At 47.0% G+C, this 25,500-nt stretch overlaps 1 protein-coding gene across 3 annotated transcripts in view; it reads left to right on the forward strand.

The window, feature by feature from the left end:
• The window catches only part of ARMH3 (armadillo like helical domain containing 3), a 281,292-nt gene that overhangs the window by 53,021 nt on the left and 202,771 nt on the right, over positions 1-25,500 (forward strand). For all 3 annotated transcript variants that reach the window (XM_063962376.1, XM_063962377.1, XM_063962378.1), the window contains exons 11-15: positions 1,021-1,081; positions 1,942-1,988; positions 2,794-2,869; positions 11,514-11,607; positions 24,845-24,946. In XM_063962376.1, coding sequence (XP_063818446.1) covers positions 1,021-1,081; positions 1,942-1,988; positions 2,794-2,869; positions 11,514-11,607; positions 24,845-24,946 — 380 coding nt within the window. The remainder of the gene's footprint in view (positions 1-1,020; positions 1,082-1,941; positions 1,989-2,793; positions 2,870-11,513; positions 11,608-24,844; positions 24,947-25,500) is intronic.

Consider the following 25,500-nt stretch of genomic DNA (forward strand, 5'->3'; position numbering starts at 1 on the left):
TCACCTCCAAGCTCCACCCCCACCCCCCCGTGATGCCAACGCTGCCTACCATTGCAACCCGACCCGGCATATTGCCAGGTCACGTCAGTCTGAAAGGGGTCTCATGGCGAGTCGCACCCGGGAAGGACCTGTGTGTAGTTCCCAGGTGCGACCCGCCTTTGCTGTGTGAAAGCGGTATTACACCGTATCGGTGCCACCCTTGGTTCACATGGCTAAAACAGTGGTTATCAACCAGTCCTTACTGTGCTAAATATGTTAGATACAATAAAATTCACACAGCCTGTGTGTGTGTGTACGTACAGTGGGCTGGAAGGAAGCAGTGATATGTAGATACTAATTATATATAATGTGTGCGTCTGTGATTGCCCTCCTGGATTTGTTTTCAAACTAAACTAAAAGTTGATTAGCATCCTGTAACAATATACATAGGTGAGAGTCTGTGGGAGGTCTTCTCCTGAACTGCAGCTAGAGGAGAATTACAGACCAGCGATAGACTGATCCTTATATTATCAGAGCTTTGGTCATTAGGGGCCTTTCATTACTTTCACTAGACTGATGGAACCTGATATCTCACTAGGCGAATGGAACTTGAGATCTGGTTGGCTCCTGCTTGCACTAGGCCAATAGAACCTTAGATCTGGTTGCTTCTTACTTGATCTAAACTAATGGAACCTGATATTTGATTGGTTCCTATTGATTATAGAACACCACTAGGCCAATGGAACTTAAGATCTGGTTGGTTCCTGCTTGCACTAGGCCAATAGAACCTGAGATCTGGTTGCTTCTTACTTGATCTAGACTAATGGAACCTGATATTTGATTGGTTCCTATTGATTATAGAACACCACTAGGCCAATGGAACTTGAGATCTGGTTGGTTCCTACTTGGACTAGCCTAATGAAACCTGATATTTGATTGGTTTCTGTTGATTACAGAACACCATGTTGTACAGCACTCGGGATGAAGGGGGATTTCATCCAGTCTGAATGAAATGTGTTTGTTTTGGTTTTTCTCTTTCAGGCAATACCGGGACAAGCAGGAAGAAAACCAGACCGGGTTTTTCTCTGCCCTAACGAGTATGGTGAGTACCATAATTTGGTTTTATTGATGGTTTCTTCTTAATACCCCCCCAGTGTACTGGGTAACCGGAGGTAGCATAACAGCAGCGGTAAGACGAGTTTGCAATTACAACCAGGTCAGAGATGCGTGGGGCCTGGAATTTGACCCCACGGGCCAGCCTCGAGCAGAGGCGATAGAGCCTCTTCCTGTGACACACTCCACCCCTGAGATTCAGGCTTCAGGTTTGGGAAGCGGCACCTAGAAATACTATAATTTTGCTTGTCAGTGCCAGGGCTCCTCATCCTGAATTAATTACTGCGCACCCCAAAGCATCAATGGAGGTAAATTGCAAAGCGTTCAGGTCTTTCCTGGGAAAACTGTGATCTGGTATGTTATCTCTACACATAGTAATTGGCCAAAATCCACAACGGACTGAAATATGTCCAGTTGCCCATTAGTGCACCACCGAAAGCTGTAGATCCTCAGCAATGACTTGACCCCAAATTATTCATTGCCATCGTTGAGGATCTCCTATCTAGAGGTGGTGCACAATGGGCAGCTGGAAATATTTCTGTCCATTGTGGATTTTGGCCTCTTCCTATGTGTATAGCTCACACATGTCACAGTTTTCCCTGGAAATCCCTGTTTGTTATTCCTAAAGATTTGTAACATGAGGCAAAATCATTTGTGGAAATATCTTTAGGTCTATCCCTGTGTGTGGCCTAAGCACGGGGTGGGTTTTATACAAAGAGCTATTCAAAGAGAAGAGGTGACCGTGGTAGATGAGTTTGAATCCTCTGTGGTATCCGCTTAACCTTGATAAAAGTTTTCTCATTTAAACACATGGCTTCTTTAAGCTTGCAATTCTGTCTGTGTCCACAGGTGGGCAGTATGTTCATAGCAGATGGGGATGAGAAGATCTCCGTGCAGTAAGTATTTGCCCGTATTGTGTTTATTGTGACAAAACAAAGCCATGAAAAACATATGTAAAAATGGTGATCGCAACGCTTAGACACATAGACAAATGGGGTAATTGACGTGCTGTGGATGTGGCATATTCTAGCAATTTTTGTGTTAGCTGTTGAGAATCATGGCCTGCTGTCGTTGAACTACAGTTCTCAGCATGCCTTGCGAGACCACAATGGTTTTGATCATGGGTGATTTAGAGACGGTATGGCGCCCACTGAAAGATGACCGCAACTCTTATCCGATATTATATGGTTTATGGAGTGCCGACGGCCGGACGTGATAGGTGGAAGTTGCTTTGGGCAACTTCTCATTCATTGGCAAATAAGGTCAACTGGATAATTGCTGCATGAAATGGGGACACTTATTAAAGTACAGGTAAATGTGTTTTGCTGTATATGGGATTTCAGTACTTGTTTGGGCAGATATGGCTGGCTCACCGTGTGTGGGAGAACCTGAGCTAATGCATGCTGGATTTCCCAAACTCCACCATTACAGGCCAGGTTATAAGGATATCAATGTTTGAGCACAGGTGACTTAATTAGTACCTCGTTCAATTCGATTTAACTATCTGGACTCAACCATGAATATCCTTAGAGCCTGGACTGTAATGGCGGAGTTTGGGAAACTGATGTATCCGGTACCGTGGGAATTGTGTTTATATTTCTGCATCTGAAAGTTATTTCCTCTGAGAGGGGGGGGAGGGGGTTGTAGGTTCGGCGGTTTATCTTCTATACAGTGTAACTGTCGCTGTGATGTTTTGAACAGAACGAATGAGGCCATACTGCTAGCACTTTATGAAGCCGTGCATCTGAATAGGAACTTCATTACTGTGTTGGCGCAGGTGAGTTCATCCTGATGCCTCGTAATCTTGGCTGTTTATGGCAATGTTTTTTTTTTTTTAATGTATAATATATTCCTCTCCATAACTGTACGCCGTATATAATTTTAGTTAATTTTAGTGGTGTGGCTTCATGGGGAAGGGGCGTGACCACATGATAGTGCCAATTCACATTATACCACACAGTAGTGCCGCTTATACACATTGCACCAGGTAGAACCTCCTATGCGCACTGCGCCAGGTAGAGCACGTTAAACACTTTGCTCCAGGTAGAGCACGTTATACACTTTGCGCCAGGTAGAGCACGTTATACACATTGCGCCAGGTAGAGCACTTTATACACATTGCGCCAGGCAGAGCACATTATACACAATGCGCCAGGAAGAGCACATTATACACAATGCGCCAGGTAGAGCACGTTATACACATTGCGCCAGGTAGAGAACGTTATACACACTGCACCAGGTAGAGCACGTTATAGACACTGCACCAGGTAGAGCACGTTATACACACTGCGCCCGGTAGAGCACGTTTTACACACTGCGCCCGGTAGAGCACGTTTTACACACTGTGCCCGGTAGAGCACGTTAAACACACTGCGCCCGGTAGAGCACGTTATACACACTGCGCCCGGTAGAGCACGTTATACACACTGCGCCCGGTAGAGCACGTTATACACACTGCGCCCGGTAGAGCACGTTAAACACAATGCGCCCGGTAGAGCACGTTAAACACAATGCGCCCGGTAGAGCACGTTAAACACAATGCGCCCGGTAGAGCACGTTATACACATTGTGCCAGGTAGAGCACGTTATACACATTGCGGCAGGTAGAGCACGTTATACACAGTGCGCCAGGTAGAGCACGTTATACACATTGCGCCAGGTAGAGCACATTATACACATTGCGCCAGGTAGAGCACGTTATACACATTGCGCCAGGTAGAGCACTGAGGCACATTGCACCAGGTAGAGCACTGAGGCACATTGCAGTAACCACCTTGTCCGCTTAAGACTGTGATCCCCCCTCCCCCCCAGAGCATCGGTGACCAGGGAACGCCTGGAGCATGGCGCCACCTTGGGACACACTGTTCCCTGTGGTGGAGAGGGTCGTTCCGGAGTCCACACACTTGACACCACTGCCTGGTCCCACACACTTGACACCACTGCCTGGTCCCCCCGCTAACCCAATAGGGGTACCCCTCCGAGGTTACATCTAGAGGTGCTTTCTGACTTTAAACGTCCCCACCTCTGTCACTTCATATTAATTAGCTCTGGACAGAACATTACACCGGAACCATATTAGAGGAGTGGGACGCCACACTCAAAAGTGGACTTTGTATACATAATACAGCATCATTATTTTCTCCTTAGTGTTTCAGATCTGGGCACCACCAGTAGTACACCTATATATTATTATTTTCGCATGATTTTTGTGTGTTTTGCTGTTGTTTTTGGTTTTGCTATTTTACATAAGAGTTATTAACAGTAAAGGTTATCATTTATCATTAATGAGTCACATTGTCAAGTTATGCACAAAACTCTCAAGGCGCCATAGCAGACCTCTTAAAGATTTATATTTACTCTGAAGCTTATTGGGGGTTAGCTTCCTCTGTTGAGTGCTGCCAAAACATATACACGTATTGTGTGAGCGCAAGTGTATTCGTATTATTAGTATTCCAAGAAAGCCCACCTGACCTCCCTCAGCAGGAACTTGCACACAGCAGAAACAACACCCGCGGTGTCGGGAAACCCCCCCCCCCCCTCCCCCATAGCCGAAGACGCCAGCCAGGGAACCCCTCACAGCAATATACTTACACCGCTTCACACTCCCGCGCCACCATACGGCTGCACCGAGGGAACACCGGCCCCCTCAGCAAGCACAGTCACACGGCCGTGACTAACGCGTCACGGCCGCAGCTATACCGCCGCTGCATATTTCACCGGGCCGTAACTTAACTGACACAGACAGGGAACCCACCACACGTGCAGGGATCGGCGTCCTCCGTGATCTAGTGGTTAAAGCTGGGCTTAGTGACTGGGGCTTCCCGCGGTGCCGTCTGAGGCGGTGGCCGCGCTGCTGCTCTTGCTTTGAGGGGTTGAACACCTCAAAGCAAGAGCAGCAGCGCGGCCACCGCCTCAGACGGCACCGCGGGAAGCCCCAGTCACTAAGCCCAGCTTTAACCACTAGATCACGGAGGACGCCGATCCCTGCACATCGCCAGCACCCCCCAGAGTCGCTGTGGCAACCCATCCACCACCCGCACTAGCCTTCACTCACCCGCCGCAAGCAGCCAGGTGCCAAAGAGGAAGGGAAACTGGTTCCACCTCCTCTTTACATCATTCAGCCCGGGACCAGCATCCGTTAATCATACAAATCTCCCTTAGGGATTGGCCTAATGAGTAGCGCGTCCCCGGGGACCCTCCCACTTTAGAAACTTGAGTCCCAGGTCTTAAAAAACGGGTAAAAAACGTGCCATAGCGCGTTTTTGCGATCACTGTCTCTTCAGCTCCTTACCTTTCTCTTCAACGCCCTACCTTTTCTCTTCAGCGCCCTACCTTTTCTCTTCAGTGCCCTACCTTTTCTCTTCAGTTCCCTACCTTTTCTCTTCAGCACCCTACCTTTCTCTTCAGCGCCCTACCTTTTCTCTTCAGCGCCCTACCTTTTCTCTTCAGCTCTCTACCTTTCTCTTCAGCTCCCTACCTTTCTCTTCAGCTCCCTACCTTTTCTCTTCAGCTCCCTACCTTTTCTCTTCAGCTCTCTACCTTTCTCTTCAGCTCTCTACCTTTTCTCTTCAGCTCCCTACCTTTTCTCTTCAGCTCCCTACCTTTCTCTTCAGCTCCCTACCTTTTCTCTTCAGCTCCCTACCTTTCTCTTCAGCTCCCTTTCTCTTCAGCTCCCTACCTTTCTCTTCAGCTCCCTACCTTTTCTCTTCAGCTCTCTACCTTTCTCTTCAGCTCCCTACCTTTCTCTTCAGCTCCCTACCTTTTCTCTTCAGCTCCCTACCTTTCTCTTCAGCTCCCTACCTTTCTCTTCAGCTCCCTACCTTTTCTCTTCAGCTCTCTACCTTTCTCTTCAGCTCTCTACCTTTCTCTTCAGCTCCCTACCTTTCTCTTCAGCTCCCTACCTTTTCTCTTCAGCTCTCTACCATTCTCTTCAACGCCCTACCTTTTCTCTTCAGCGCCCTACCTTTTCTCTTCAGCGCCCTACCTTTCTCTTCAGCGCCCTACCTTTTCTCTTCAGCTCCCTACCTTTCTCTTCAGCGCCCTACCTTTCTCTTCAGCGCCCTACCTTTTCTCTTCAGCTCCCTACCTTTCTCTTCAGCGCCCTACCTTTTCTCTTCAGCGCCCTACCTTTTCTCTTCAGCGCCCTACCTTTTCTCTTCAGCGCCCTACCTTTTCTCTTCAGCGCCCTACCTTTTCTCTTCAGCTCTCTACCTTTCTATTCAGCTCCCTACCTTTCTATTCAGCTCCCTACCTTTCTCTTTAGCTCCCTACCTTTTCTCTCCAGCTCCCTACCTTCCTCTTCAGCTCTATACCTTTTCTCTTCAGCTCCTTACGTTTAAACTCCCACTGCCCTCTTCTACAGTGAGATTTATTCCCTCTAATACTGATTCTCTACACTGACCCCCCCTGCGGGCCTAGTGCCTCTTCCGATCTAGATTGTAAACTCTCAAATGCAGCATTATATATAACGCTTCTACAATACCGACGCCGGGATCCCGACTGGGGCACCATACCACCGCCGGTATACCATCAAGTTAGGTGTTTTTCCCCTACCGTAGCTTGACACCGAGGCCGCAAGGGACTTTGTTGCGCTCGCCCCATTGCCGGCAATCCACCGCTCGTGATGCCGATGTCGGTATACTGACCATCAGCATCCTGTGCGGCGGGATACCATACCGATCCCCTGTTAACTTGTGCAGCATTTATGCCTTTGTTTGCAAATCTCCTTAATTGTACTGCACTAGAAAATACACTAAGACTTTATAAATACAAATACTTGTAGATCTATTAGGTGTAGGTTACTCTGAGTTATGTACAGTATCTTTTTCCATGCCTGCTTTTGAAGATGTACTCAGTACTCTGTAATAATTGCAATATTAAGTAAACACATAGGTGGGGGAATTCAATTAGCCGCAGTAAATTACAACGGCAAATTGATCCAGCCCGATAGCCGGCAGCTTCAGGGATTATTTTACTCCTAACGAAGTCGGGATAAAGACACGTTATTGCAGCTGTGAACGCAAAAACACATGGATCTGGGAACTTATCCCGGATCCATGTGTTTTTAATTCAAAAACGTGTCGGTGCACCCACGAATAAGCAGGCCACAATTGAATTGCCCAGTACCACCATCGGGCCATAAATCACAGTAAAGTCTCGTTGATTTTTTTGTGGGAGACTTCCGCATTCCATTGAACGCCCCTCCATAGTAATAAAGATGAAATAAGAGACAGGGCTAAAAATAGATCACTTATCTTATCTAAAGAATAAATAAATTGGAAAACATGATCTGCCTTACTTGAGATAACGCTGCATTCAGCTTATGATGCAGGATGGCAGGCAGTAATAAACCATGGCAGGCAGTAATAAACCATAGCGGGGAGTAGTTGGCTTGTCGACAAGCATTATGGGGACACCAGGATGTCAGCAAGTGTGAAATTCTACTTACAGCAATTTATGCCCACCGGCTGTACAACTGTCATCATAATGAGTTACCACCAAGTTCACTGCTGTACAGCCGGCATGCATAAAATGCTTTCATTTACACTTGCTGACATTCCGTCGTCATCCACATTCTGCTTGTCGACATTCCGATCGTCAAGAAGACGTATGTATCCCACCATAGCTAGCACAAAATAAATACAATTCCAAGACAATCACAGGTTCCATCAAGTGAAGCGTATATATTTGTGACTTTTTAGATTTAAAGGTTCTTTAATGTCCACGTTCACGTCTTTTATTTCTGACATACAACATTGCAATCACCGATAGATCATGTATATGAGGGATGTGTTGCAACCACATTTTACTTCATTCCATAATTTGAGGAAACTCCTCCAGTTGTTGACATGTCTGAATAGCGGAGAGATTCCTATCACGGGCAGATGCTCTCTTTTGTCTCATTTTCTTAAAGGCGCCGGGGGTGTAGCCTGAAATGCAATTTCCAGAGTGCCGATGTAATATTGCAGCGCTGGGGCCATTGTCAGCTGTCACCCTCCCCTCGCAGCTGCCGTGTTTTATAGCAAATTTATTTGAATAACTTAAAACTGGCAGGAAAAATGACTTGGATCTGGTACAAAATGTAAAATGGCCGACAGACCAATCTAGAGTGTGACGACTAATGTGTCCAGCATTGCAGCCAGCTTATTAATGGAGTTGATGGGAGTGTGGTCCCCAGCCTCCAGCCCGAAATAGGCCCATCACCCCCAGCTTCAGCCCCTGGCTCTGTGCCCTGCTCTGATAGTCAGACTGGAGCCGCTGCTTCCCCGTCATGTGACCTCCTGTGCACACTGTAGGTAGGTCACGTGACTCGCTCGGAGAAGGGCGTGCTGTGATGCATCTCTGCTGTGTGCTCTCCCTCCTTACTCTGCGGGGCTCTCTCTGGAAGGGTGAGTGGGCTGCATGTGGGGAGTGCAAGTGAGTGTGGGGTGTGAGTGGAGATGTGAGTAGCATGGGGGGAGGTTGAGTGCACACCTGTGACCTGTTCCATTTGGAGGACTACAGAGGGTGATTATACAGAAGCGGACAACTTATTTGGTTTAGATTTTTCTTCTTTACATTGTGAGAGCTATGTGAGTGTCCTGGGGGGAGGTGTTATTGGCATGTGAACAGGTATGTGGTGAGGTCTGAGTGGCATTCGGGGTGATCTGTGGCATATGGGGAGCTTTTTGTGGAGGTCTGAGTGGCGTGGGGAGGAGTTGGGTTTGTGTGAGGGGATTGGAGTGGCATGTGGTTGATGTGGTCATGTGGGGGGTCTGATGAGTGGCATTCCAGGAGGTCTGTGGGACATGTGAGGAAGTGTAAGAGGCACATTGAGAAGTGTTTGTGCATGTGGGGAACATATGTGAAGGTATGAATGGCATTTGGATGGTCTCGGGGGGATGTGAGGAATGCTGTGTGGCATTCCAGGAGGTCTGAGTGACATGGTTAAAGGTGTGCTGGGCATGGGGAGGTGTGGGTGTTTGTTTTTTTGGAAGGTCTGAGTGGCACGTTGGGAGGTGTTGGGTCACTTGGGAAGGTCTAAGTGGCATGTGCAGAAATGGGAGGCAGGCTGAGTGGCATGGGGGGAGGTGGGGGTGTATTTGGGGCGTTTCAGTGGCATATGTGTGGGGTAGTCTTTAAGCACATGTGGTATCTGACAGCTTGTGTGGGCTTTTTTAATGCACTTGGGCTTGTAAGTGCTCCAATAGGCCGTCTCTGTACCTGGCCTGTGTGTGAACCCATTTTCCCACTTTCCTGTGGGATCTGTTTCCCACTTCTCACTATTCTATCATTCTGCATTAACTATAAGGGATATGGAAGTGAGGTGTAGGTGGTTCGTGGGAGAAAATGTCTATGCCCTCTATGGCACTGGCCACACCCACACAGCACTGAACACGTCCACACACCACTGACACCACACCCACAAAGCACTGAACACACCCACACACCACGCCCACACTGCACTGACACCACGCCCACACTGCACTGACACCACGCCCACACTGCACTGACACCACGCCCACACTGCACTGACACCACGCCCACACTGCACTGACACCACACCCACACAGCACTGACACCACACCCACACAGCACTGACACCACGCCCACACTGCACTGACACCACACCCACAAAGCACTGAACACCCCCCCACACACCACGCCCACACAACACTGACACCACGCCCACACTGCACTGACACCACGCCCACACTGCACTGAACACGTCCACACACCACTGACACCACATCCACACTGCACTGAACACGCACTGACACCACATCCACACTGCACTGAACACGTCCACACACCACTGACATCACACCCACACCGCACTGAACACGCACTGACACCACGCCCGCACTGCACTGAACACGTCCACACACCACTGACACCACACCCACAAAGCACTGAGCACGTCCACACACCACGCCCACACAGCACTGACGCCACGCCCACACAGCACTGACGCCACGCCCACACTGCACTGACACCACGCCCACACTGCACTGAACACGTCCACACACCACTGACATCACACCCACACTGCACTGAACACGTCCACACACCACTGACATCACACCCACACCGCACTGAACACGCACTGACACCACGCCCGCACTGCACTGAACACGTCCACACACCACTGACACCACACCCACAAAGCACTGAGCACGTCCACACACCACGCCCACACAGCACTGACGCCACGCCCACACAGCACTGACGCCACGCCCACACTGCACTGACACCACGCCCACACTGCACTGAACACGTCCACACACCACTGACATCACACCCACACTGCACTGAACACGTCCACACACCACTGACATCACACCCACACCGCACTGACACCACATCTACACTGCACTGAACACGTCCACACACCACTGACACCACGCCCGCACTGCACTGAACATGTCCACACACCACTGACACCACACCCACACTGCACTGAACACGCCCATACAGCACACCCTCTGCATCTCATAGTAGCTCCTTGATAATTTTCGTCCCCAGGTCATTGCGATCCTTAATCTGGTCCTTTATGTATATACCGATGTGAAAAAGCGCACAATAGACTCTACAAGCGGGTGTATAGCTATCTATCTATCTATATCTATCTATCCTATCTATCTATCTATCTATCTATCTATCTATCTATCTATATATATATATATATATATATATATATATATATATATATACACACAAGGATTATTGCTGCGCCACATGTGATATAAATCAGATATGTTGTGTGAAAGATGGCAATACAATGTGACACTTCCCTGTGCTGCTAGTGGGGCGTCAGCTGGGTCCCTCAATATAAACAGGGGTGGTAATTCCCTGAACAAATGTAGGAGAAATGGGGGGATGAGGGATAAATAGCGACCAACGGTGTCAATCAATGAAGTAAAAATTGCCAATAATAAATATAATAAAACTATTTATTACCATAAAAATGAGACATAAAAGGACATATATATAAAATGGGTCAACAATACAATCACAGCTGAACTAAAACACTTAAAAATGAATGTATAAAAACTACAATAAGATCAAGTAAACAGATTTTTCCTTATCTGAGTATGAGGTAAGTACAGGTCTTCCAACGCGTTTCGTCAGGCCCTGTATGTTTTATACATCTCATGAAATTTGTTGTTAATTGTTAGCGGAATCCATTCATGTACCTCGGCAGTCCAGCAAGGTGACGGCTCACTTATAGTCTTCCTATATGTAAAGTAATTTAAACAAATATATACGTTTGTGCTATATCTGAGAAATGATGCTTCCTGTATGTGTTACTGTTATTTTTATGTATATTTTGTATTTACTAATTGTAATATTTAGTATATTATACTCTTTTCACTCCAGTTGTATGCTAATATTTGCCCTTGCATCCATCTAAAATCCTTTCTTCGTCCATTTGTGTTCAGAGTCATCCTGAGATGGGCTTAGTCACGGTACCAACCAGCCCCGTTCCTACAACACCTACCACCCCGCTGGGTACCACGCCGCCCTCCTCAGATGGTACAGTATGTTTATATGACCTTATTGTAATCCGGTTGTGTTTTATGTCTCTGTATTGCTGTCATCATGTTGTTCTGCGGTTGGACAGTTTTTACATTCATTAAATTCCGGAATCTAGAAGTGATGAGTTCTGTTACTTCTAAACTTTCCACCAATCAGACTCCCATCCCATCTCGGAAAATATTCTTCTTTCCCGATATGTTTAAATCTTACTCTTTCCAGCTTCTCTATTATTCTGCTTTAATTATTGATACAATAAAATGTTATCGTATAGACAGAAAGATGGCTTTGAATATGAATGCAGGCAGTTTCTTTCTTTCATTTAATTACATTGATCTGTAGCTCCTTATTTGGAGGAAGATTTATGTAGATGTCGGAGCATTTGTATAAATATCCTGCCCTGTTTTACGGCTCTGCCAGGAGAAGTTTCCTCTGCAGATTTATACACTCTACCAACTCTACCAGATTCATGCCTGGCGTATTCAATTGCACTGTAATCTGTGCGTTCTGTAGAGTTCATGTCTCTTCCCTAGGGTAAGACACAAAGGGGCAGATGTATTAAGCCTGGAGAAGTGATAAAGCAGTGATAAGTGCAAGGTGATAAACACACCAGCCAAACTGTCAATTTACATATTGGAGCTGATTGGCTGGTACGTTATCACCTTGCACTTATCACTGGTTTATCACTTTTCCAGGCTTAATACATCTGCCCCAAACTGTGGTAGGTTTGTATATTGATTCATTATACACAAGTGATGCTAATGTACGTGTCATCTCCTGTATACACAGAGTAATACCCGATAATTGGCCAGGGACGGCTGTGAATGACAGAGATTATTTGTTCAGTGCTGCGGTATTGGTGGCCCTATGCAATATTTTAGTTATAGATACCACAGTATCCCCATATATATTTAACAGTAGTCTTATTTCATACTGCTTCTTCCAGTATCCATCAGTCTGGTTTTCTGCTGCTTCCATTCCCTTCCTCACTTAATGTCACTGCTCCCTGTCACATGCAGCCCTGTCCTCACTATCACATCACTCATCTCCTGACATACTCTGTGCTGCTGGGGGATCCTGCTTCTTCCCACTATATAACTCTGTCTGTGGTTTCCTGCTGCCTCCATCCCCCTCCTCACATCATGTCACTGCCCCTGTCACATGCAGCCTTGTCCTCCCTATCACATCAGTCATATCCTGACATACTCTGTGCTGCTGGGGGGGGGATCCTGCTTCTTCCCACTATGTAACTCTCAGTCTGTGGCTGTCTGCTGCCTCCATTCCCATCCTCACGTCATGTCACTGCCCCTGTCACATGCATCCCTTTCATCACTGACACATCACTCATCTCCTGACATACTCTGTGCTGCTGGGGACCCTGCTCCTCCCACTATATAACTCCCAGTCTGTGGCTGCCTGCTGCCTCCATTCCCCTCCTCACATCATGTCACTGCCCCTGTCACATGCAGCCCTGTCCTCACTGACACATCACTCATCTCCTGACATAGTATGTGCTGCTGGGGACCCTGCTCCTCCCACTATATAACTCCCAGTCTGTGGCTGCCTGCTGCCTCCATTCCCCTCCTCACATCATGTCACTGCCCCTGCAGCCCTGTTCTCACTGATACCTCATTCAGACTGCAAATTCCGAGTCTCCCTCAGGATTTGTACAGTGGACTTTCCTGGGTGCGACTCAGCGAGACCCCTTTCAGTCAGGCGGCCCCACGTGTGACATCACCGCCGGCGCATGTGGAGGCGGCGTTGGAGATGAGATGATCTCCAGGTGCCGCCTCTTCTCCATGCAGTGAACGGGTCTCGGGTCACGTCGACTAAGCTTACCCGTCCACACCACACCGCGAGCCGGTTTGAGCCGAGTTGACGAATATTTTTTTAACAAGCCCCACTATGGGCGATCAGGTGGTGCGCTATTTGTGCTTGGACCGGACCACAGGGATATATACTGGACTGGCATCCTGGGTGAACAGTATCTGTACATGCCCACACATACTCGCCTATCCTTTAAGCGGAATCCCCGTACATTAAGGCTGGTATGCAGTATGTCAGGTTTATTTTGTCTGTATGCTTAGTTCAGCATTTGCTTTATTTAGGATAGAGTTTACTTATTTAGGCTGCCATATGTAATATTTGTTTTCTCTAATGTAGGGCATTTTTTTTATTTAGACTGAGGTCATTGGGGCAGATGTATTAACCTGGAGAAGGCATAAGGAAGTGATAAACCAGTGATATGTGCAAGGTGATAAAGGCACCAGCCAATCAGCTCCATTATGTAAATTAACAGTTAGGATCTGATTGGCTGGTGCCTTTATCACCTTGCACATATCACTGGTTTATCAATTGCTTATGCCTTCTCCAGGTTAATACATCTGCCCCTTTGTTATTAACCTGTTTTAAATGCCATTTATCTTATATTTAGGATGTCTTTTTGATACTTAAGTTGGTGTATGTTCTTCTGGCTGGTGATTCTCTTATAATCCAAATTTATCGTGTTCCTCTCTTATGTAGCTGGAGCCCTTTCATGTAGATGGGCCCTTCTCTTGTATAGACCTTCTGTTATGTAGGCGGGCCCTTTTATTACAGTATGTAGAACTTTTCTTATGTAGACGGACCCTTCTCTTATGTAGGACTTCTCTTGTCTAGGTGGCCCTTCTCTTGTGTAGACCTTCTCTTTATGTAGGCGGGCCCTTCTCTTACAGTATGTAGAACTTTTCTTATATAGACATGCCCTTCTCTTCTATAGGACTTCTCTTATGTAGACAGGCTCTTCTCTTACAGTATGTAGACCTTCTCTTATGTAGGTGGCCCTTCTTTTATGTAGAATGTCTCTTATGTAGGCGGGTCCTTCTTTTACAGTATGTAGACCTTCTCTTACAGTATGTAGAACTTTTATGTAGGCAGGCCCTTCTCATACAGTATGTAGACCGTCTTATCTTTCTGTAGGCAGGTCCTTCTCTTACACTATGTAGACCATGTCTTATGTAGGCAAGCCCTTCTCTTACAGTATGTAGATCTTCTCTTGTGTAGGCGGGCCCTTCTCTTATGTAGACCTTCCCTTTCAGCATTCAGGCCTTTCCCTTACAGCATGCAGGCCCTTCTCTTACAGCATGCAGGCCCTTCTCTTACATTATGCTGGCCCTTTTCTTATGTAGACCCTCTCTTACAGTATGCGGGCCCTTCTCTTGTGTAGGCGGGCCCTTCTCTTGTGTAGGCCTTCTCTTGTGTAGGTGGGCCCTTCTCTGATGTAGACATTCTCTTGTGTAGGCGGGCCCTTCTCTGATGTAGACATTCTCTTGTGTAGGCAGGCCCTTCTCTTACAGTATGTAGAACTTTTTTCTAACGTCCTAGTGGATGCTGGGGACTCCGTCAGGACCATGGGGATTAGCGGCTCCGCAGGAGACAGGGCACAAAAATAAAGCTTTAGGATCAGGTGGTGTGCACTGGCTCCTCCCCCTATGACCCTCCTCCAAGCCTCAGTTAGGTTTTTGTGCCCGTCCGAGCAGGGTGCAATCTAGGTGGCTCTCCTAAAGAGCTGCTTAGAAAAAGTTTTTAGGTTTTTTTATTTTCAGTGAGTCCTGCTGGCAACAGGCTCACTGCATCGAGGGACTTAGGGGAGAGAAGTCAACTCACCTGCGTGCAGGATGGATTGGCTTCTTAGGCTACTGGACACCATTAGCTCCAGAGGGATCGAACACAGGCCCAGCCATGGAGTCCGGTCCCGGAGCCGCGCCGCCGACCCCCCTTGCAGATGCCGAAGATGGAAGAGGTCCAGAAGCAGGCGGCAGAAGACTTTTCAGTCTTCCTGAGGTAGCGCACAGCACTGCAGCTGTGCGCCATTGTTGTCAGCACACTTCACACAGCGGTCACGGAGGGTGCAGGGCGCTGGGGGGGCGCCCTGGGCAGCAATGTATAATACCTTTTTATGGCTAAAAAATACATCACATATAGCCCTTGAGGCTATATGGATGTATTTAACCCCTGCCAGATCTCACAAACTCCGGAGAAGAGCCCGCCGAAATAGGGGGCGGGGCTTATTCTCCTCAGCACACAGCGCCATTTTCCTGCTCAGCTCCGCTGTGAGGAAGGCTCCCAGGACTCTCCCCTGCACTGCACTACAGAAACAGGGTAAAACAGAGAGGGGGGGCACTTTTTTTGGCGATATTACTATATTTAAGCTGCTATAAGGATACAACACTTATATAGGGTTGTTCCCATATATATTATAGCGCTTGGGTGTGTGCTGGCAAACTCTCCCTCTGTCTCCCCAAAGGGCTAGTGGGGTCCTGTCTTCAATAGAGCATTCCCTGTGTGTCTGCTGTGTGTCGGTACGTGTGTGTCGACATGTATGAGGACGATGTTGGTGTGGAGGCAGAGCAATTGCCGGTAATGGTGATGTCACCCCCCAGGGAGTCGACACCGGAATGGATGGCTTTGTTTATGGAATTACGTGATAATGTCAGCACATTACAAAAATCAGTTGACGACATGAGACGGCCGGAAAACCAGTTAGTACCTGCCCAGGCGTCTCAGACACCGTCAGGGGCTGTAAAACGCCCTTTACCTCAGTCGGTCGACACAGACCCAGACACGGACACTGAATCTAGTGTCGACGGTGAAGAAACAAACGTATTTTCCAGTAGGGCCACACGTTATATGATCACGGCAATGAAGGAGGCTTTGCATATCTCTGATACTACAAGTACCACAAAAAGGGGTATTATGTGGGGGGTGAAAAAACTACCTGTAGTTTTTCCTGAATCGGAGGAATTGAATGATGTATGTGGTGAAGCGTGGGTTAACCCAGATAGAAAAGTGCTAATTTCAAAAAAGTTATTGGCATTATACCCTTTCCCGCCAGAGGTTAGGGCGCGCTGGGAAACACCCCCTAAGGTGGATAAGGCGCTCACACGCTTATCAAAACAAGTGGCGTTACCGTCTCCTGATACGGCCGCCCTCAAGGATCCAGCTGATAGGAGGCTGGAAACTACCCTTGAAAGTACATACACACATACTGGTGTTATACTGCGACCAGCCATCGCCTCAGCCTGGATGTGCAGTGCTGGGGTGGTCTGGTCGGATTCCCTGACTGAAAATATTGATACCCTGGATAGGGACAGTATTTTACAGACTTTAGAGCAATTAAAGGATGCTTTTCTTTATATGCGAGATGCTCAGAGGGATATTTGCACTCTGGCATCGAGAGTAAGTGCGATGTCCATATCTGCCAGAAGAAGTTTATGGACACGACAGTGGTCAGGTGATGCGGATTCCAAACGGCATATGGAAGTATTGCCGTATAAAGGGGAGGAATTATTTGGCGTCGGTCTATCGGATTTGGTGGCCACGGCAACTGCCGGGAAATCCACCTTTTTACCTCAGACCCCCTCCCAACAGAAAAAGACACAGTCTTTTCAGCCGCAGTCCTTTCGGTCCTATAAGAAGCGGGCAAAAGGACAGTCATATCTGCCCCGAGGCAGAGGAAAGGGTAAGAGAGGGCAGCAAGCAGCTCCTTCCCAGGAACAGAAGCCCTCCGCGGGTTCTGCAAAGCCCTCAGCATGACGCTGGGGCTTTACAAGCGGACTCAGGAACGGTGGGGGGTCGACTCAAGAATTTCAGCGCGCAGTGGGCTTGCTCACAGGTGGACCCCTGGATCCTGCAGGTAGTATCTCAGGGTTACAGGTTGGAATTCGAGAAGTCTCCCCCTCGCCGGTTCCTAAAGTCTGCTTTGCCAACGTCTCCCTCAGACAGGGCGACGGTATTGGAAGCCATTCACAAGCTGTTTTCTCAGCAGGTGATAGTCAAGGTACCCCTCCTACAACTGGAAAAGGGGTATTACTCCACGCTATTTGTGGTACCGAAGCCGGACGGCTCGGTAAGACCTATTCTATATCTGAAATCTTTGAACCTGTACATACAAAAATTCAAGTTCAAGATGGAATCACTCAGAGCAGTGATAGCGAATCTGGAAGAAGGGGACTTTATGGTGTCCCTGGACATAAAAGATGCTTACCTGCATGTCCCAATTTGCCCTTCACATCAAGGGTACCTCAGGTTCGTGGTGCAAAACTGTCATTATCAGTTTCAGACGCTGCCGTTTGGATTGTCCACGGCACCTCGGGTCTTTACCAAGGTAATGGCCGAAATGATGATTCTTCTGCGAAGAAGAGGCGTATTAATTATCCCTTACTTGGACGATCTCCTGATAAGGGCAAGGTCCAGAGAACAGCTGGAGGACGGAGTAGCACTAACCCAAGTAGTGCTGCAACAACACGGGTGGATTCTGAATTTTCCAAAATCTCAGTTGACCCCGACAACACGTCTGCTGTTCCTGGGAATGATTCTGGACACGGTTCAGAAAAAGGTGTTTCTTCCGGAGCAGAAAGCCAAGGAGTTATCCGAACTTGTCAGGAACCTCCTAAAACCAGGAAAAGTGTCTGTGCATCAATGCACAAGAGTCCTGGGAAAGATGGTGGCTTCTTACGAAGCAATCCCATTCGGCAGATTCCACGCACGAACTTTTCAGTGGGATCTGCTGGACAAATGGTCCGGATCGCATCTGCAGATGCATCAGCGGATAACCTTATCGCCACGGACAAGGGTGTCTCTTCTGTGGTGGTTGCAGAGTGCTCATCTGTTAGAAGGCCGCAGATTCGGCATACAGGACTGGGTCCTGGTGACCACGGATGCCAGTCTGAGAGGCTGGGGAGCGGTCACACAGGGAAGAAACTTCCAGGGAGTATGGTCAAGCCTGGAGATGTCTCTTCACATAAATATACTGGAGCTAAGAGCGATTTACAATGCTCTAAGCCTGGCAAAACCCCTGCTTCAGGGTCAGCCGGTGTTGATCCAGTCGGACAACATCACGGCAGTCGCCCACGTAAACAGACAGGGCGGCACAAGAAGCAGGAGAGCAATGGCAGAAGCTGCAAGGATTCTTCGCTGGGCGGAAGATCATGTGATAGCACTGTCAGCAGTGTTCATTCCGGGAGTGGACAACTGGGAAGCAGACTTCCTCAGCAGACACGATCTACACCCGGGAGAGTGGGACTTAATCCAGAAGTCTTCCACATGATTGTGAACCGTTGGGAAAAACCAAAGGTGGATATGATGGCGTCTCGCCTCAACAAAAAACTGGACAGGTATTGCGCCAGGTCAAGAGACCCTCAGGCAATAGCTGTGGACGCTCTGGTAACACCGTGGGTGTTCCAGTCAGTGTATGTGTTTCCTCCTCTGCCTCTCATACCCAAAGTACTGAGAATTATACGGCAAAGGGGAGTAAGAACGATACTCGTGGCTCCGGATTGGCCAAGAAGAACTTGGTACCCGGAACTTCAGGAGATGCTCACGGAAAATCCGTGGCCTCTACCTCTAAGACGGGACCTGATTCAGCAGGGACCGTGTCTATTCCAAGACTTACCGCGGCTGCGTTTGACGGCGTGGCGGTTAAACGCCGAATTCTAAGGGAAAAAGGCATTCCAGAAGAGGTCATTCCTACACTGGTTAAAGCCAGGAAGGAGGTGACTGCACAACATTATCACCGCATTTGGAGAAAATATGTTGCGTGGTGTGAGGCCAGGAAGGCCCCCACGGAGGAATTTCAATTGGGTCGATTCCTACATTTCCTGCAAACAGGATTGTCTATGGGCCTCAAGTTGGGGTCCATTAAGGTTCAAATTTCGGCCCTGTCGATTTTCTTCCAGAAAGAATTGGCTTCAGTTCCTGAAGTCCAGACTTTTGTAAAATGAGTACTACATATACAGCCCCCGGTTGTGCCCCCAGTGGCTCCGTGGGACCTTAATGTAGTTTTGGATTTTCTCAAATCCCATTGGTTTGAGCCACTCAAATCGGCGGATTTGAAATATCTTACATGGAAAGTAACCATGCTACTGGCCCTGGCTTCAGCCAGGAGAGTGTCAGAATTGGCGGCTTTATCGTATAAAAGCCCATATCTGATTTTCCATTCGGACAGGGCAGAACTGCGGACGCGTCCTCATTTTCTGCCTAAGGTGGTGTCAGCGTTTCACCTGAACCAGCCTATTGTGGTGCCTGCGGCTACTAGCGATTTGGAGGATTCCAAGTTGCTGGACGTTGTCAGGGCATTGAAAATATATATTTCAAGGACGGCTGGAGTCAGAAAATCTGACTCGCTGTTTATACTGTATGCACCCAACAAGCTGGGTGCTCCTGCTTCTAAGCAGACGATTGCTCGTTGGATTTGTAGCACAATTCAACTTGCACATTCTGTGGCAGGCCTGCCACAGCCTAAATCTGTCAAGGCCCATTCCACAAGGAAGGTGGGCTCATCCTGGGCGGCTGTCCGAGGGGTCTCGGCATTACAACTCTGCCGAGCAGCTACGTGGTCGGGGGAGAACACGTTTGTAAAATTCTACAAATTTGATACCCTGGCTAAAGAGGACCTGGAGTTCTCTCATTCGGTGCTGCAGAGTCATCCGCACTCTCCCGCCCGTTTGGGAGCTTTGGTATAATCCCCATGGTCCTGACGGAGTCCCCAGCATCCACTAGGACGTTAGAGAAAATAAGATTTTACTTACCGATAAATCTATTTCTCGTAGTCCGTAGTGGATGCTGGGCGCCCATCCCAAGTGCGGATTGTCTGCAATACTTGTACATAGTTATTGTTACAAAAAAATCGGGTTGTTCTTGTTGTGAGCCGTCTGTTCAGAGGCTCCTACGTTGTCATACTGTTAACTGGGTTCAGATCACAAGTTGTACGGTGTGATTGGTGTGGCTGGTATGAGTCTTACCCGGGATTCAAAATCCTTCCTTATTGTGTACGCTCGTCCGGGCACAGTATCCTAACTGAGGCTTGGAGGAGGGTCATAGGGGGAGGAGCCAGTGCACACCACCTGATCCTAAAGCTTTATTTTTGTGCCCTGTCTCCTGCGGAGCCGCTAATCCCCATGGTCCTGACTGAGTCCCCAGCATCCACTACGGACTACGAGAAATAGATTTATCGGTAAGTAAAATCTTATTTTCTTATGTACACTTTCTCTTATGTAGGCGAGTCCGTCTCTTACAGTATGTAGATCTTCTCTTACAGTATGTAGACCTTCTCTTATGTAGAAGTTCTCTTCTGTAGGTGGGCCTTTTTCTTATTTACATATTTAAAAACCTATTTAAATTGTCATTTACATTATTTGGGCTAGTGCTACTCTTGTTTGCTTTGGCACATATTTAGGTTTGTGATTTTCTTTCTCGCTCTCTTCCATATTATTTATTAGTACGATTTCCTTATCCTGGTGTCAGTCTTGTTTATGCTGACGCTATTTATAGGCTGTCATCCTTACTCCTTTCTTTGTGTTCTTTATTCCGGCTGTGGTGTTTTATATTTGTAGGCCATAATAGACTGTTTTTATATGTATTAGGTGATTCCACTATCTACTCAGTCTGGTGATTCTCCAATTTATTTAGACTGGTGTTTTATTAAGTCTGGTGGTTCTATTATTTAAGTGCAGTTCTTTTCCTTAGGCTGGTAATTGTCTTCTTTATTTAGGATTGGGACATTTATTTATTCATGTCGCTGATTGTCTTTTTCCATTCAGGCTGACAGTACGCTTATTTATTTAGGTTAATGATTCTTCTATTTATTTACACCAGAGATTCTCTTATTTAACCTGGGAATTCTCTTCTCTTTTGAAGTTGGCAGTTCTCTTATACCGTATGCGTTCCTTATTTATTCTGGAGATTCTCTTATTTATTTTTCTTGGCGAGTCCCTTATGTAGGGATGGCCAGCCTATTGTTCTGTAAGCCTGGTGTTTCTCTTATTTATGCTGGTAATTCTATGTATTTATTTACACTGGTAATTCTTACTTTAAAGGTGCATACACACTTGCCGAGAACATGTGCGACGCCGCTCACTTACTTGGCAAGTGTGTATGCCGACCAGCGATGGGCGGTCCCGCGCGTCGTTAACGACTCTCGCTGTCGGCTGTGCAGGCAGCTCAATTTGGATTGTCATCCAAGAGCTGCTTGCACGGCCCGGCCGCTGGGTGAAGTCACTTAGCGATATGAATGTCATATCACTCGGTGTGTATGCTCTGCCACCGACCGCCCGGCCCGGGAGGGGGAAACACTAGGCGAAGTTGCTCATAGAGCACGTCGCCTAGTGTGTACCCACCTTTAGGCTATTATTTGGTTTATTTAAGGTGGCATTTTTCTTATTGGCATATTTAGGGGTCAATTCTATTCGGCAACTAAAGAATAGCGCCGGGAATTAGCTCCCGACGCTATTCAATTCTGCTACTAGTTGCCCGCAATTGTCGGGAATTCTTCTCTCATCCCCGGGGGATGAGAGAATAAACCCGACAAAAGTGCTGCCTCGCGGCCGGCGCGAGGCTGATTCTGTCGGGAATCAGCCTCGCGCCGGGTAGTTAAGTCGGAGAATGCCCGTTCTCCCGACAAAACTACCTGTTAAGTCGGCGAGAACGGGACATCGCCGACTTAACTTTAGCTGAATTGAATAGCGTCGGGAGCTAATTCCCGGCGCTATTCTTTAGTTGCCGAATAGAATTGACCCCTTAGTGTGTCATATCCCAAATTCCCTATTTATATTGCATTTCTTTTAGGGTATTTTTGTAGTCTTATTAAATGCACCCACATGAGGAGTGATTCCATTAAAGATAAAAATTTTCGGATATTCTTGGGCACCCCTGGTTTGTAACACATGCCATTCTACCCTCTAGGTGTACGAACGTGCTGTTATGCCATTGCTAGATTTGTGTTCTCCTTCCTGTTTATTGCAAATGTATGTGATGGGCTTTGTGAAGTATGTACCAACTTTGAAAACCTATATTCATACTTACCCGATGTGGAATTCTGCCAAGAAATGCATGATTCTTTTGTTTGATTATGTTTATTTGTTTGTATATTTAAAAAAAAATAAAAAATCACATATACATGATTTAAAAAAAAAAAGTTGACATTTTTCACTAATTATGTATTCATTGGACATACTAATGCTAGGTATACACTGGACAGATATGATATACGATCCACAATTTATTTCTCTAGAGCTGAAACGATCCCGGTAACGTCCAATGGCCCTCATTCTGAGTTGTTCGCTCGCTAGCTGCTTTTAGCAGCCGTGCAAACGCTAAGCCGCCGCCCTCTGGGAGTGCATCTTAGCATAGCAGAAGTGCGAACGAAAGGATCGCAGAGCAGCTACAAAATAATTTTGTGCAGTGACAGTGCTAGCGATCACTTCAGACTCTACAGTTCCTGCTTTGACGTCACGAACACGCCCTGCGTTCGGCCAGCCACGCCTGCGTTTTTATCTGGCACGCCTGCGTTTTTCCACACACTCCCTGAAAACGGTCAGTTGACCCAGAAACGCCCACTTCCTGTCAATCACTCTGCGGCCAGCAGTGCAACTGAAATGCTTCGCTAGACCTTGTGTGAAACTACGTCGCTCGTTGAAATAGTACTTTGCGCGTGCGCATTGTGGCGCATGCGCAGAAGTGCCGTTTTTTTGCCTGATCGCTGCGACCGAAATCTGCTAGCGAACAACTCGGAATGACCCCCAATGTTCCTTGTACACACCTCTCAATTATTGTTCCTATCTGAACTGGTGCCTCTGAATCAGACACTGGTGCCTCTGAATCAGACACTGGTGCCTCTGAATCAGACACTGGTGCCTCTGAATTAGACACTGGTGCCTCTGTTGTACACCGCTCAGAGATGGCTGTCTGCCACGATTGATGTACAGTATGTACCCAGCTTAAGGGGGAATTCAATTAGCCACAGAAGTTTTCTGCAAAAAAAACTTTCCTGATTTTTTTTTAATTTTTTTTAATTTTATGTTTATTCATTTATTTATTTTTGCCCGATTATTAATTTTGGGCAATTCAATTAATGGCCCGTTTAAACATTTTCATGCGAAAACACACAGGATCCAGGATAGGTTTCTGGATCCACATGGTTTCGCGCCGCCAAAACACTGTACTTATCTGGGATTTCATTTCTCTTCCCTCCAGCCAGGTGAAACAGGTTCCCCGATGATGACGACTATCTGCGTCAGTTGAATTACCCCCCCGGGGTTCAGTTGGCCGTCGTCATTTACCCCAGCTAATTGAATTCCCCCCTTCACTTTGTCTAATAAATGATATACAGTAGATTACACGTGCTTGAAGAAGTTCACTTCATTCTGATCAGTTTGCCCGCACACTGCGAGACAATTGCTGTTAACTCCTGAGCAATGAAGTCTCCAGACTTGCCTGAGTGTATTTCTAATTGATCTATTTGATTTGAAAACGTTCGGCTCCGTTTTATTTCTGTCTGCCATACATGTAATTATCAGATCTCTCCTAATATCATTGCATCATGAGAGTGGGCACATTTAAGCTGGTCTCTTGCCCACTCTGGCTGCAGATTCCATGAGTCATTTATTTAATATGCCGTTTACTATGTTCATTAGGCTGGCAGTGTTCATTACAATGGCATTTGTATTGTGTAGGGCTGTTGTTTTACTTCCTTATTTACGCTTAATTATTCTAGAATTTGCCTTCTTTGCTGAGACCTGTCTTTTACCCGGCATTTGAAGCACGTCTTCATTTCCGGTCCCGGCCTTTTCAGACAGAGTCAAGCATTTGAACTCTGTAATTTGCCGGGTCAACATTGGTCCTTCTTCTGTGTGAAAGGGAACTTGGTCAAAAGCCGGGCAGAAGTCCCGGGATCTTTGACCCGATTTGACCCTTTTATACAGAAAAAGACCTGGGTTGACCAGGCAAGATACCGGGTCTAGAAGCTTGCCCTAGCAATCTCTTCTTCTGTCTGAAAGGGGTATTACTTATCTAGGCTGACTTTTATATTTAGCCTGGCATTTCCCCTGTTTAAACTCATGTCTGTCTTCGTTACTTATAGTAGCGCTTCCAATTATAGGCTGGACGTTGCCATATTTAGGACCACACAGGTCTTACTCGCCGATTCAAGCTTGCGTTTCCCTTATATAACCTGGAATTAGTGTCCACATTCATGGTGGAGTAAACCAATGAAAGCCTAGCATGTAATTTCATTTGATACTCTAATCACACACCTTGCATCGGATTATCACACTTCTCCCTTTCGTCTATGATATGTAACACTAGTCAATTAGTCGCGTGCCTTAATGCCGCATTTCTGCAATAGCCGCGCCGTAATCGTGTTTTGAATCCTTCCCTTTTATTAAGACGTAAATCATTTAATCATTGTATGTATTTATTGCAGTGATCGGCCCGACGGAACTTCCCCTCGATGCTGATGTGCAAACGAGTAATCTGCTCATTACCTTCCTGAAATACAGCTCCCTTGTCATGCAAGACACAAAAGGTAAACGCTCGGATTTGCGCGTCACGCTGGCAGTCATGCTGAACAAACGGCCAGCCGCTGATGAGTTCTCTATGTGGCAATGCGGAGTTCCGTTATGCTGTGATTCTCTTGACAGACCGTGTCATCTATTCACAACCCTGTGACCAGGATGACACATGACGCTCTCCTATATGTGATTTATCTGTATGCTACTTTTTACTTTTTATCAGTAGTTTATTTTGTACCTGCCATACCTTTCTATAGCGCTTGCCACTGGGACTGCATCATCATTCCACTGTTTCTGGTGAACGTTGATTGCTTCCTGCATTTTGTATCTCTAGTTTGATCTGTATTAAAGGGGTCCCCAGCCCCCCCCCCCCTCCCACCACAGATTACTTTTATTTTTTGCTTGTACATGTCTGCATGCGACTTTCATTAAACATAATGTTTTATCTGTCTAGATTCCGTCAGTGCTTTTCAACCATATTGTTACATCATTTCATCAAAGTAGTTTCACTTTCCATTCCCTTTATACTGTATATGACACAAACCTCGTCCCTGTGTTGAATAGAATC

The sequence above is a fragment of the Pseudophryne corroboree genome, chromosome 3 (genome assembly GCF_028390025.1).
Source record: "Pseudophryne corroboree isolate aPseCor3 chromosome 3, aPseCor3.hap2, whole genome shotgun sequence".
Classification (NCBI taxonomy): Eukaryota; Metazoa; Chordata; class Amphibia; order Anura; family Myobatrachidae; genus Pseudophryne; species Pseudophryne corroboree.